The 15,120-nt window shown below is 34.0% G+C and overlaps 1 protein-coding gene across 5 annotated transcripts in view; it reads left to right on the plus strand.

Moving 5' to 3' along the window:
* ULK4 (unc-51 like kinase 4) overlaps positions 1-15,120 on the plus strand; it is a 211,559-nt gene that overhangs the window by 57,751 nt on the left and 138,688 nt on the right. For all 5 annotated transcript variants that reach the window (XR_010439137.1, XM_064704836.1, XM_064704838.1 and 2 more), the window contains exons 23-27: positions 6,556-6,689; positions 9,534-9,655; positions 9,968-10,024; positions 13,008-13,059; positions 13,150-13,244. Coding sequence is in view for 4 of the 5 variants with exons in the window: in XM_064704836.1 (XP_064560906.1) it covers positions 6,556-6,689; positions 9,534-9,655; positions 9,968-10,024; positions 13,008-13,059; positions 13,150-13,244 (460 nt within the window). In the remaining variant the exon portion in view is untranslated. The remainder of the gene's footprint in view (positions 1-6,555; positions 6,690-9,533; positions 9,656-9,967; positions 10,025-13,007; positions 13,060-13,149; positions 13,245-15,120) is intronic.

Here is a 15,120-nt window from a genome sequence, read left to right on the forward strand (position 1 = left end):
CAATAAATTCCTGTGACATTTACATGAAGTATTTAATTCTTCTATGTTTTAGAACACTTTGCAATAAATTACTGAATCACCAGGGAACTGTTATTTGAAATTTTTTGTTTTCTGTTGGGATGGAACCATTCCTGTATCAAAGAGGAGCAAATTAGACTGTGTTAGAATATGAATTGTCACCATTGTTTCGAGATGATTGGAGAAGTAAGATTAAAGAAATTTTATTTGGGATTTATACCTTCTACTGTTCTGTAAGAAGAAGAGTAAAATGAAGTGTAAACATAATTTTTACAATATTGAAATAGAGCAGGTTTGGAACTGAAAGTTTAAAAAAGGATGAGGCTTGTGGGTAGCTGTAAATCTAACTATATCTATAGCAAATATAACATTATATCTTATGTTCATGTTTGAGAAGAATTAGGATGTATACTTTACTGTTAAAGGAAGGAGCAGATAAATTATACCATGAAGCCACTGTGAGAGAACATCTTGTGGGGTGATAGCATTATATATATTTTCCTCCACTTGCAAAGCTGTAGGTATCCCAATATATTGTAGAATCACAGAGAATAAGTAATGAATCCAAGGGGCTTTTTCATGTGTACCTTTTACACTTCCAGAAATGTTCTATCAGATTATTTATTCAGATTAGTGAAAAATGCTTCTAATGATTTGTAAGTGACTTTTTGAATGGCTACATTTTTAGCAACTGCTGCTATTCATGTGCCTGATATACCACATAGGACTCTCCTGTGTGTTTGAAGAAAGGTCTGAGAGAAATCCTGCACAGTTACTGTTTGTTTATATATGTATACACCTAAGATATTATGTGAAGGAGAATAAGAATAATTTTATCAACAATTTTTTTGATTTATAATGCTTTCCAGCCAGCTGTCTTTTTGAAGGCAATGTGGAGTGAATTTGGAGTATGATTTTGTAGTATGATTTTTGGCTTTATCCTGCTGTTTTATTGTCATGCTTCAGACAGGGCCGATTAGAGACCAATACATACTTAATACCTTAGGTGAAACAATAGGCAAGCCTTATAGCAGCTTTATTGAGCTGATAAATGGTTTTTCTTCATTTGCTGAGTTTTCTTTATAATTATTCTTTAGTGAATGGCATATCTCTTATCAGAATAGATAATCTAAAACCTTTCTCTTACATCCAGAAGGTAAGATAGCTACAGAGAGGAGAAATGACCCATTAAATCTGGAGACAGTTGCATTCATAATATTGCTATATAACTCTGGAATAATCTTAAACACAGCAGAGATACTGGCTACTTATTGACTTATAGTGTGGAATTCAGTTAGATGTCTTCAGTTGTCTGACAGAAAAGTTTCTTCAAAATTAAGACTCAAAAATTCTAAATTGCTAGCACAGGAAGCAGAAATCAGTTGGATAACTCTATTGAAAATACTTGATATACCTAAATTCTTCTTCTTGAGGGGTTTGATTTGAGAAATAAAAAGATTCTGTAGTAAAATGTACATAATTCCTGGTTAACGGTTTGTCTTCAGCAGCTGCAGCTACAGCCTGCAATAGGATTTATATTGCTTTAGATGATAAAATCTGTTTATGATATGATAATCAATATAAGGCAATTTTTCAGTGTGTATCACTTAAAGGGTGATGCAGATGATAAAACAATAATAACTGTTTCATGGCAACACTGAACTGAAAAATGCTTTTGCTTACTTTGGTAATTATGATGGTTTTGGCTGGGTTAGTGTTAATTTTCTTCATGGCAGCTACTATGAGGCTGTTTGTGCTGAAAACAACCCCCTGGGCCTCATGAGCATGGGGACTGCCTCGGGGCCAGCATCCCAAAGGCCTTGCTCTGGAGAGCAGTTCTTCCTTTATTTGGCAGCAAAGTTGGGGCAGGGTCTGGAGTGCAAGTCTTATGAGGAGGAGCTGAGAGAACTGAGGTTGTTTAGCCTGGAGGAAAGGAGGCTTGGGGGTGACCTTATCACTCTTTGTAACCACCTGAAAGGAGGCTGTAGCAAGGCAGAGGTTGGTTTTTTTCTTCCCAAGTAATGAGTGATAGGGCAAGAGGAAATGGTCTTAAGTTGTGACATTGGAGATTTAGATTTTATATCAGGAAAAACTTTTTTGCTGATAATTCAGACAATAAAATCCTGTTCCCACTGGTAACCTTTGTGATATCTATCTGTCCTTGGAAGTGATTTTGGAGCTGAAAAAACTGTGGCATGTGAGGAAAATAACAGTTTAATCTGTTTTCATTCATCTCGTTGGGAGGAAAGGGCATGGGACAAGTAAAGGAGGAGAAAGAAAGAGAAATGGAATGAGTAGGGAAAGAGGAACTGGAAGGCAGGGGTAATGGCAAGCTTATTTTAGCTCTGCTGGTGTTACCAAAATCGATTTCCTTGTGGTTTTTTTCCAGTTTGTGTACAGGTACCAGGGAATAAAAGGCAGCAGAAGTAGGCACTTGCTAAAACCCCTTTTTATTGCAAGGGCTGGGAACATGAGAAGTATCCAGTGTTGCAAGTCCTGATTCCTGGAATGCAATCTTAAGACTACCTGCCTATTTGTTTTTACTGTTTACAGAACTTATTGGCTTTGGCCATGATACCAGCAGTTGCCATTCACTTTTGGAGTATTTGCACACACAATCTGCCATGCATGTCCCTGTAATGCCTATCGATTAGCTGAGTTTACACAATCTGGTTGCAAGTTTCTCTTTGTACCTCTTTTTAAAAGTTTCTACTTACTCAAAGAGTATAGAAACACCTTTATAATTCTAAAAGAGAGTAGAGAAACAGCTGATCCCAACTGATCAAAGGGATATTCAGTATTGCATGGCCTCATAGGGGAAAGAAGAAAGGAATGGCAGGGAAGACATTAGGAGTGATGGCACTTGTCTTCCCAAGTAACCATTACATGTGATGGAGCCCTTTGTTCCTGGAGATGGCTGAATACCTGTCAGCCTATGGGAAGGGGTGAATGAATTCCTTGTTTTGCTTTGCTTGTGCTGATTTTTGAATTCTGTGGATGAAAAGTATTGATATTTAATAAGAAATGTAATTTTCAAGTGAATGCATTGTTCCACAACATTGAGACAATTCACCTGTCACTCTTTTTTCCTACCTGTTCCATGGTACTTGATTACATATCTTTAGTTCTTCCACATGTGATACAGCTAGAGAAGATATGTAGGATCCTTGAGGCTGAAGCAGCACTTGTTTATTTACACTGTGCAAATTAATTTATTTTGCTAATCACACTGAGTTTCCTACTCTCCTTCATTTCTCCTTGATTTGCAGAGGCAGGCTACCTGTTCTTCAGGGGAAGGACGCATCCTGAAGTTTTATTGAGACTTTTCATTTCACTGTTTTCTGAACTAGCAGTAATTTCTGATTAGTCTCACTGAATTGTTCTTTTTGTATCTAGATGGTTTCAGAGAACTTCCTGGGTAAGCAGAGAAAGACTTGGAGATTGAACTTCTCCTCCCAAAGGAATTTATTTTAACCTCTTGTTTTCTGCTGTCAGCAGAGATGGACACTTGTGGAAGTGTCCATCATCCACAGGGTAGTATTCCCAACACATTTTATAGTCTGCAGAAATGTAGCTATGCAGACAGCATAATCTTGAGCAAAATCTTTCTCTGTTTCCTGTGCCCACCTCCCATATTTATTAAATTTTCAAATCTTATATGTGCCCTGAAAGGAAAAGCTTTGCTTGGAAACCTACTACAATCTCACATCTAGCATAGCCTATTTGCCTTCTACATCTTAAGACTGATCTAGAAAAGTAGTGAGGAAAAGAGCTGAAAAGCTTGGTGCTCAGTCAGATGGGAAAGCATGGAAATGGAAGGGAGGAGGGAAGTCAGTGATTTCAGGAAAAAAACCCAGCAAGTTGGTATCAAATGAAAAAATACAAAAAAGTGGTGGAAGGCAAGAAGTAGAGATTGACTCTCCTATTAGTATGATATACCATCTGATACATCTCTGTAAAATAAACACTATGTCTATATTAAGTATCCTTTAAAAATCTTCCTCATTTTCTGTTAGCAGAGATTGATTATTAACAGTAATAAATAATAATAAAACTAAGAGATAGTCCTTGATTTCTTGGGGTAAATGGACTGTGTATGTCCTCAGAGTATGCACAACCTTCTTTAGTTTCATGCAGGTCATTCTCTGTGACTAGTCTCTTTTCTTCATATTGATCATCCTGTTAAGAGAGCAGTTCTTATTCTTTTAAGTAGTAGACCTCATCCCTGTTTTTATCACTCCAGACTATTAACTCTGTAATTTTCCCTTTTTTGCTCCACTGTTTCACTTTTTTTTACACAAAACTTCAGTTGTTTTGATTTAGTGTGAAAGCTCACTGATGACCATATCTTACAATACAGACACTTGAATTTATTTTTTTTTTAACCAAACCTTTGCTTCATAGACAGTGGTTTACTCCTCATCATATTTAGCTAATTTATACTAACATCTACATATTTTATCATGTATTGCTGAGCGCAAGACAAACATGCCACTAAATGAACTGAATAAATGTATTTCTATAGGCCTGGCTTTGTCCACTAGAGAGAACACAGAGATTCATCAGGGAATAAAAGTAACAGATGAATTGTTGTACATATGACTGAGGAATTTGTCAAAGGAAAATAGAGATGCTAATACTTTACTGCCTACAGAGTTTATATCTGTACAGTTTTCTCGAGACAATGTTTAGTTGAACTGAACTATCAGGGAAAAAATAGTTGTGCATGTTTTTAGAAAATCCATGTGAAAGGCAATTTTGTGAATGGAAGAACAGCATAAAGGAGAAAACTTATTTATCTTTCCTTTCTCAGAATAAACAAACCTACTTTGTATCCTTCTCAAATGTGATTAAGTAATAGAGCATGCTTTTATAAATTAAAAAGAACCTCCTTCACCCAAAGAAATAAAACCACTATGTTGAAGTCTATCTGGCCCATTTTAAGTAAAACTCAAACAGATCTAAGTGCATTTCCATACAGAATCAGTTGATTGTTAAATCATGGAAGTATTTTCTTAAAAAAATTAATTCAAGCTCTGATATTTTGTCATTTTTTAAAGCTAAATATTTTTTTGAATAAAAATTACTTGTTTGTCTGGAAAGGCTAGAAGGCCATTTTATTCAAAACATTCAAATTTTTATATTAAAAAGTGTAAAGCTTATAAAAGGAAAATTCTATTTGTAGCACAATGTCAGATTTTTAAGTAGTTCTTTTCTAGCAGACAAATCAAAATTCCTGTAAAATAATGCAATTTCCAGACATTACAAGAATTAAAGATGTCCTCGTGGTCTCTGTGAAGTGCAGCTGAATGTGTTGCATCTGGGCTGTTGCACAAGTGAAAAGTATTCAATGGGTCTTTTGATTTCTCTCTTTGTCTCTGTAGAATAGGTTAGGAAGGCTAAGAGTGCAGTATTTGGTCATAATCATGTATTGTTTAGAGACATAATCCTGTAAAATATATTCTTAAGTAGTTTTTACTTTGTTGAGTAAATAATCTTTTTGATAGGAAGATGTATTTCCTAGTAGTCTTATTATGAACACTTGAGGTAAATAAGTAATTTTCGTAGTTCTGTAGAAGAGCATTGATTATCAGAAGAGTATTTAAAAAGGTAGTACTGAAGTACATACTTAAAATCCAGATCTTGGATTTCCCTCACCAGTGATGATTGATGGTTCTTTGCACAGGACCCGGAGGGAGTTCGAATGTGAAACAAAGATGTCAATAGAATGGCCCTAAAGGGAAGTCTGGCCCTTCTGTCTATTCAAATAAGCATTTTAAAATTTTGCCTGAAGCATTCTGTTACAGCTGTATTATTAAAGCAATCTCTTGTAAGTTAGCCAGTGGCTAATAAATCAGTTACCATTTCACTGCGAGAAATGTCATTCTTCAGAATGGCACAACCACAGAGCACTAACCAGTTGGAATGCCTGCACTCAGTTTTTATTTAAAAATTTAAAAATTGTGAACACCAGATTTCTAGAGAAAGGATGTAAGACTAGTTTGGGCTTTTATCTCTTTCAATATGGCCATTCTACTAGTGCTAACATTTTAATAGGCTGCAATGTGATCTATGTAGTATGATTTTTCTAGACGGAAAGATTGATCTCTTATTATGTTGACTTCAATTATGCTTTCTTTTGGAATTCTTATGAGTTGAAAATTAGTGTCTGTAGTCTTTCACTTATATTGCACGTATCGATTACCTACTTCAAAATAAAGTGGATTGTAAAATTAGTCTCTCTAAGTTTGCAGAAAGATTACTCCTTATCTTAATATCACATATTCATTTAAACTAGCTGAGTTGTGCTTACTTGAAGTAGCTTAAAGATTTCTTTCCTTGACTCAGTAATTTGTTTTGGTTTTAGAGTTGATTAAAAGAAAAGTCTAAAATTTTCACAAAATTACAGAGCCAAAACTAATGCATCATCTTCATTGTAACCACAGATACCACAAATGTCTAGTTCGATAGTTTTTTGAGATATAGTGTTATTTTCTTTGGTATGAGAGTTAATGTTTTGCACTTGTTTAAATGTAGACTCCTGATGTATATTGAAAGAGACAGCAGAAAGACCATGCCAGGAAAAGAGCAGCAAGGTGGCAGTGAATACCTGTCAAAATGCCTGGATCTTCTCATCTATCACATTGTGCAGGAGCTGCCAGGAATTCTAGGTAAATTCAGTTTGTTAACCAAACAGATCTTCCCTTTGCTTACTCTGTCAAGAAACAGATATCTCCTTACATATATACAGGTGGAAAAATTCTGTATTCCAATTACATAAAGTTTGCATGATATCAACTTCCTGAAATTTTTTAGATATGTCGTGATCAGGTATTTTGTATTGGAATGCATGATTTCCTATATGAATGTTTTGTGTTTGTGGAATGTTAAGCCTCACCAACTCAGTCAGGAATGAAGCCCAGAGGTACAAGAAGTCTTTATCAATGTTCTAAAGATATTTTAAAATCTATAAACATTTTACAATCTAAGAGCAAATTTGCCCCATAAAGCAGAGGCCTGGGGGAGATGCAACAGTGCATGTTAATTGCTTACACTGAAATTTATATATTGAGTATTTGCTACAGGCAATATTTCTGGAAAATTTCAGCTTAGATACTTCAGTTGTTTTAGATGTCTGAAACCAATTTGCTCATGCACACGAGGTTTATTTTCATAAAATTATTTTCTGATAAGATGATACCTGATGTATTTTTCATCTTTTCTACATTATCACTAGGATATTGAAAATGTAATGGTAGCACTGCAAAGGTTAGTAGACCTAAATGTCATGCTGCTATTTTAAAAGAAACTTTACTTCCTCTGCTAATGCAAATTTTTGCCTTGCTGCAAACACCTGATCCCTTTTTTTCTAACTAAATATCAGGTTTGCATATTGGCTATCTTTCAGGATGGAAGTCTCAGACTATAAATGTTTGAAGCACAAATTCACCTCCTACTGTTTATACATACTATATGCAACTGATATATTAAGTTCTGGTATTTCCTCAGAATCTGAAAGTTTCAAATACATAGTTACTATAATGAAACATAGTACATCAATTGCTTAGACATGTAATTACTACTGATCTATAATTAGAATGCATTTTTGAGAACTGATATCAAGCATAATTTCTACACTTTGTTTTCTTTTCCAAGCTGGATCTGCGTGTTGATTGTTTTCTGAAACCTGAAGTTATCTCTGTATTTGTCCATATTTGCCAGAAGTCTTTTTCTTTTCATTGCTGTATGATGAAGGAGCATGTACTGCTTGAGGTGGTGAAAGCTATGGGCACCTAAGAATAATAATCAGATTTGAAAATTGGGACAGTGAAAAGCAGTTTAGCTGTTAATTTAGAATTAATCCTACCTGGCTTTTTTAATATGCATTCATGTAAGCTCCTTACTGATCCCATCTTCTTCCACCAGATGTAGCTATAAACCAAACAGATTAACAAATTGTAGAAATTGACCTTAAAGATACATGTGAACAAAATAAATACATTTTTAATCTTCTGGTTAATTTAAAAAGTTTTTGGTTGTTGTAAATAAGAAATTAATTTTATTTCTGCATTTATAATATTTAACCTATTTTTAGAAAGTAGATATAAATTGTTTAGATCATGCTAAAATTAAAGATAGCATATCTGTCTATCTGTTTATCAAACGCAAAATTGCCAAATGTGATCGTTATGTATTCTTTAAAATATAGAAAGAGAGATTATTCACTAAATCAGTCGCTAAACAAAGAGAAGTCTTTTTGAATTACAATATTGTATGTAATTCAAAACAAAAAGATATTAATGAAAAAAGTATTGTGTTTTATATATTTGAAGAGTTTTAAGCAACACTTTCTTTTCTTTACCAGTGAATGGGTCAAATCTTTAAGGCCTTCTTTAATGCCAGGCTCTGTCATTTCTGCTTATATTGAAAACTGAACTCCATGGGAACAGAAGAAAAGCATTGATATTATTCAAAATGATTGAATTCTGACTTACTGTGAAAGGAAAGGCCTTTGCTGGCCTGAAAAATCATATAAAATATGGAGTCCCATTCTTTGTTTGCTTTGCATATATTTGAGTTCCCTTTTACAGTTTTGGGCGGCTATCTTTTTAGGGGAAATAAAAATATAACCGGTGCTCTTTTGAGACAGCATTTGGCTTCTGGTATTTCAAGGTTATAGGGACAGAAATCTTCCTTCTTTTGATATGAACTAACTTTTCTCATGTCTCTTCTGTTCTTTATGCCATGCAGAAGAGGTCTTGCTTTTTGTAGACAGTAGGAAATGTACCACAAAGTTAGCATAACATTCCTTGATTTTTATTTGTCTCTTCTGAGTCTGAAGTATAATTTCACTATTGCCATTAAAATTTTGTCAGCTTATGTCTGAGGTTTGTAATGGAGGCCACTAAGTTCTCTCATTGATCTGCTGCCATCTCTTTTATGAGAATTCCTGTAGCTTTAGGTCACTTGTGTCACAGTTAAATCAGTGCACGAGAACGTGTGTGTGCATGGCTCGTGGAAGGATCTCTTTTTTTGGAGGGGAAGGATGTTTGGGGTTTTTCTTCCTGCTGAACTGTGCTGCAGGGGAAACATACTGCTTCAGCATTATGTCACCCACTAATCTTAGTTCATTCAGTTCTTGGTTAACAAAAGCCATGAGAATTTCACTGGAAATTTTTATTTCACTGGAAATAAAACTTCGTCCACATAATTTAGCGAGTATAAGTCCACTCTGCCAAGAAGAGGTAATTCCACTTTTACTTCAACAATCACCTTATACTTCTGTCCTCACTGTTTTGCCAGAGGTCACCTTTGCCTATAGACAGAGTAGGGAATTGATCTGGTTTAAGACAGAGCTAGGAAAGTAGTGCTGGATTCATCATGAACACTACTTCTGGCAGACAGAGAAGACAGGAGTGAACAGAGGCTACTGGAACAGAGATGTTTTATATGTCATTTGCTGTTGTTTAGTGATGTTTTTATGTTGGATCAGTCTGAAATGCTATTTTCTGTAGGTGACATTCTCAGTGCCCTTACTAACGTCTCTGGACGTAAACACCCATCAACAGTTCAGGCCAAACAGCTGAAGATGTGCCTTCCTATGATGCCTGTAGTGCTTCATCTTGTGACATCCCAGGTAGATTCTTTTCCCCCAAAATTTGTTACACAGAGGACAAACTCTTATAGTTTCCCAAAATGTAATTTCTGTCAATCATGATCAGAATGAGTAAAACAAAGGTTTTCTTAATGCATAGATATGTTGATGAATATTCCACCTATGAAGCAGCATTTGATAAATGTGCATTCTGTAACAATAGTAATGACAGAAACAAATACATATTTTGTCTTCTCTTTTAGTTTTTTAACATGTGAAATAATTTTTTTACTTTTTCAGGTCATAAGATATGCATTTAATGTAATTGTTTTTCTTTTGGCTAATTTCAAATAGGTATTTCGTCCCCAGATAGTCACAAAGGAGTTTCTTTTCAACTATGGCATCTTACTTGTGAGTATAAAATACAAGATAAATATTTTTACAAGATATACCTATGCATAAAATTTTGGAAGTTACTTTAATTAAATAAAATTACATTAAATTTCTAAATTGGAGAGAGAAGTTTATTCTGAATGTATATTTTAAGCTTTGGTTGTATTTAAAATTTTCCATATAATCAAAAAATATTTTCTATAGTAATCTATTTATTCAAAGGGAAACTCGGTACATATTTGATAAGCTGAGAATTTCCTGTGGGCTTTATTTCTGAATAGCAAAGTTTAGTTCTAAATTACATAAAATATTCTCTCTGGAATTTCCTACTAGTATTTTATGAGCAGAAATGAAAGGGGAATTATAATTAATCTGTATTTAAGGTATGGTTTCTTCTTGTCAGTGCTTCTAAACTGTGTTTAGTTTATGGAAATCTATGGAGCTAAGATACTGAACTCATGTTGACATTTACAACTTATTTCTGACATTACCCATAGAAAATTTTTAGGTGTGCTACTGGATAGTACAAGAGAAATAGAGAAGTACAGTTCAAATGTAATTTCCTCATATGAAAACAATTGTTTATGTTAAATGAGAAAAAAGGGATATTCTAAATTGCATATCAGAGTTAAGCCAGTACTTTTAAGTGCATGAGGTCATAAATGACAAATAGATATTTATCTCCAAATAGCATGAAGAAATGTTTTGCTACAAACAATTAGATTCAAGTTATGTGTTCAGATTCACTTCTCTTTCTCCTTTGACTCTTTATTCCAAGAAAATGGGGTTTAATTTAGCTCTACTAAAATATTTGTGTAAAAATTAGCATTAGAATGATGAAAAAAAATTTGAAACTGTAGATGTTGAATTACAAAGCCCTTTCTCCCTTTGAAGCATTTCTAACTAGGCAGTAGATTTATTAGTAGTTTTCAATCAACCTTCTAGAAGGTGAAATTCTTCTGTCAACAATTTAGGTACAATGAAAGTTTTCTTTTGATGTTACTCCAGGTTGTTTGAACTACTGACTGAGGAAGTCAGGCTAGTTATAGTAATACAGCTTTCCTCTGAAATCAAGGAGGAGCACATTACTCAATGTTTCCTGTGTCTTGACCTGTCTCCTTTGAAAAAGGCAGTTCAGGAACTTACATACACTGTTTAAATTTACACATGAAAAATGGAGGGACAGCAGTATATCAAAAAAATTAATATAAAACTTTAATCCATTTTATGCAGCTGTGTTATGATATAACTAATATAATTACATCTGGAATAGTAACTAAGCATTCTATCAGGCAGTAATCTACTCTGGAAATTTCATTTTAGCAACATTCCCACTGACACCTGTAAAGGGACATTCAGTCATCACCCTGTACTTTTTCAAAATACTGTGCTATAACTGAGGCCCCTAAGACTTTAGCAAGGAGTCTTTTTGTTTGTTTTGTTCTTTTTTTTTTTTTCTGATTTATTCAATAGTCTTGTTCTTAACAGTAAGAAATTATGTGGAGTGGGAAGATGTGTGCTTGGGATCTGGATGGAAGAGTTATTTTCCTGTAGTGGTTGTTCATTGAGAATTTTTTTTCATACTGCTTTGAAGTTACTTCCATCATCGCTGTAATTTTCAGTAGTGTTGAGCAAAGAAATTGAGAGGGAGCCGGGACAGTCCTTTCATGTTTTCTGCTGTGAGCAGAAGTACACACTGTGCCCCAAAGGCACAGCTAATAGCAGGCTCCTGGTGGTGTGCACAGGGCACAGATTCACCTGTAGCAAAATACACATATACCATTTCTCTCCATTGCTTGAAAAACCCCAGAGTTGCATTTCTTTAAATCACACATTTTTCCCTGTGTTTCTTATATAGAATTAATAAGCATTAGTAGCCAGAACAATTTTTGCACCAACATATTTTGATGTTTTCAAATCAGTCTTGAGACTATGGTTGTGTGAAACTCTTTAAAAATGAGAAAACAAAATAATTTGCTCTCTTCCAAATCAAGTTAATTGGATAATACCTAGTAATTTTTTCAAATGATCAGGAAGATAACTTTTTTTAATAGAAGCACTTGTTTTTTATGACTTTTTCCAAGGTGCTCTCAAATAATGGAATATATAATTGGTTTCTAACTGTATTTTTAATTAGAGAAGAATCCTTCAGATGTTACTTACGTATTGTGAAAAAGATAACTTATGTAGAAACTTCTTCCGTTTTAATATGTAATAAGGAAAATTTAATTGGTAGTGAAATATGAAAGAATGCCATATTCCTAAATACTACATTAGTAAAAACAAAAAAGCATACTACATATTCTGCTGAGTATTTTCCTTCCTTAGCGAGTCTTAATAGCATCTGTTGCATCCCAATGAAATAAACAGCTATGCATAGAAATGAAAGCATAAGAACAGTAACTCTAATTGTACAATATTTACTTAATCCAGATTATTAATATTTTATTGACCCTATTCCTTAATATGATGACTAATTTAGGTGATTTTTAATAGAAAGTTATATATGCATTTTTCCTTGCTCTCCTGAGTGTAACTGCATCCATAGCATGTATTGCGTGCATGGAGATCAAAAAGATGGTACAATAACAGAAGATTGCATTTTCTGAAGGGTCTTTGGTCATTTTTGTGAGTTATTTTGACATAGCCACATGCAAGGTTGTTCAAAGTCTTCTAAGAAATTACGGTTTTCTGTTATCAGTGAAAACACTTAATTACTGTCTATTTAGCTAGAAATGTTATGATTTCTGATACTAGTCAGAGCAATGATCCTTACTGTACTCCACATTCAAGGTTCCAAGAGCATTACAGACTCGCAAAATTAGAACAGCTAGATCATTGGTACTTTCAGTTTTAGTTAATTATTATGAATATAGGTGCAATAATATTTTGTATTTACACAGTTTTGCACAGAATTTATTGTTGTAATTATTCAGTGATTATGCTTTTTAATATTTTTTCCCTGAAATGTTTTGACAAAAATGCTGCTTTTTTTTTGCAGGAGTTCATCAGATCAATAGATTCAGGAGAAACAATCTTGGACAGAGCAATAGGTGGGGTAACCTATGACATTGCAGCACTTTTAGACATAGATATTCTAACTATTGAATTTTATGAAGAAATATGATTACTTTTACCAACAGGGCAAGCTGCATCAGAAGAATTGATCAAGACTACTTTAATGACCTTTGGAGCAGTAACAGAGCATCCCAGCTTGCTGATGAGCCATCGCTTGACTGTAAGTCTGACAGCAATTTAAATAGTTGCAGGCTGATAGGCCTAATTCCATTTATAAATAGAAAGTTTTGAAGATTTAGAAACTGTTTAAAATATAGTTTAAAATATGTTGTCGTTCTATTTGACAGGAAAAATACTTATTGTTTATAGAGAATTTTCAAAAAAGTAGCAAGACATTCAGTTTACTGTATTTTGTTGAGAAATCAGAGGGAGAATGAGAAGGACTTAGAGTTTAGAAATAGTGGTTCTTGATTCTGTAAATGTTTCTTCAGCTGCAATGCAAATATGTTGCTATATATTAGTGAAACTTTCACCACTATTTATGCTTTTTAAATAAACATATGCTTTTAACAACAACATGGCTTGGAAACACCACCTCTGAAAATTGATCCCATTCTATCATATGAGGGGGTAGTAGATATCAGTAGATATCATATCTACTGATGAGGTCATCAGGAGCAGTTATGGTGCTGGGGTTTTTCTGTGGTTGTTTGTTTACTTGCTTTTTAGGTCTAACAGATTTCTTAGTTTAAAATTTCATTAGAATTACCAAACATACTGTAAGTTTCTTATATCACTGAGTTTTTTTTTCTTTGGAATTCTTGGTTAAAACATTCTACTGTGAGCTAAGCTAGTTGAAGGCAGAACAATTAAGTTGTGAAATGATTGTCAGGAAATCAGGAGGCCTGAATGGTTGAATCAGTATTTGACAAATCATCACAACCTGCACCAATGCATTTTTGTGTTGGACTTTCACCAAATTACAATCCACCATACTTGCTGAGATGACCATTTGATTCAAATTGAATCTTATGTGTTTGTATTGGAATGATTTAAGGGCACACACTCAATATAGCACTTACATCAAGAAAGACACAAATAAATAAGAATGGGGGATGTTAGGGATTGTGCTAGATAAAAATGGATGATCTTAGAAATCAAGTGTTTTTAGAATTTGAATCCTAATTGGTGTGTGTGTTATTTGAGGATTTAGATTATAAAGTCTTAACAAGTGAAAATAGTAAAATGAATCCAAAGTATGAATTGGAATTTTAAAAAGTTTAATAGGATTTTTTTTCATGGATTCTCACAGGAGTGATATTCAAGAAAATGATCCTTATGCAAAAAAACCTAACCAATTAGTAGTCAGAGGGGAAATAGTACTGTTCAATTTACTTTGATATGGCAACAGTGACCTAGAAATGAAATGTTAAGTGTAGGTGAAGTATGAATGCCTACTGATATCTCCCTACATGCCTGTCACCTTGCTTCTCACTATATCTGTATCCTTCTAGAATCACCTCAGTTTTAAAAAATAATTGCTTTACTTTTGTGAGTTACCAGTGTGTCTTATATTGACAGATATATGTACCATTTTTTATGGTGGTCCATCAACACTGACTGAAATTGTGATACCATGTGTCAGCACATGAAATAAAATTCCTCTACCTGTTTCAACTTTAATGGTCTGGGGATTTTCTCTGGAAGAGGCAATTCCTCTTTACAACTCTTCTTCCCCTGTGCCCATCTCCACATTTAGCAGAACTTTTTCCTGAAGCCAGGGATTGACTATCCTAGTGTCTGTTAAGTAACCCATGGGTCACAGTAGGGGAGTTTTAAAGTATCTAGATTTCTGGGGAGCAGTTTACTTCAGTTCATGTGCAGGAGGTTTTAGATGTTTATTTAAAATCCATCTCAACATATCAGTTATGTAGTAAGAGATAAAACTTCCTTTCTAACCATGATTGTCCAGTAATTCTTTTGTAGTTTCCCTGGTTTGGGTATAAAATTGTATCCTTGTCAATGAACAGCTTTTACAGCTTTTTTTTTTCTTTTTTTTTTAAGAAAATCTGTTACTTCATATGCTGATTTTCATA

The sequence above is a fragment of the Zonotrichia leucophrys genome, chromosome 2 (genome assembly GCF_028769735.1).
Source record: "Zonotrichia leucophrys gambelii isolate GWCS_2022_RI chromosome 2, RI_Zleu_2.0, whole genome shotgun sequence".
In the NCBI taxonomy this organism is placed as follows: domain Eukaryota; kingdom Metazoa; phylum Chordata; class Aves; order Passeriformes; family Passerellidae; genus Zonotrichia; species Zonotrichia leucophrys.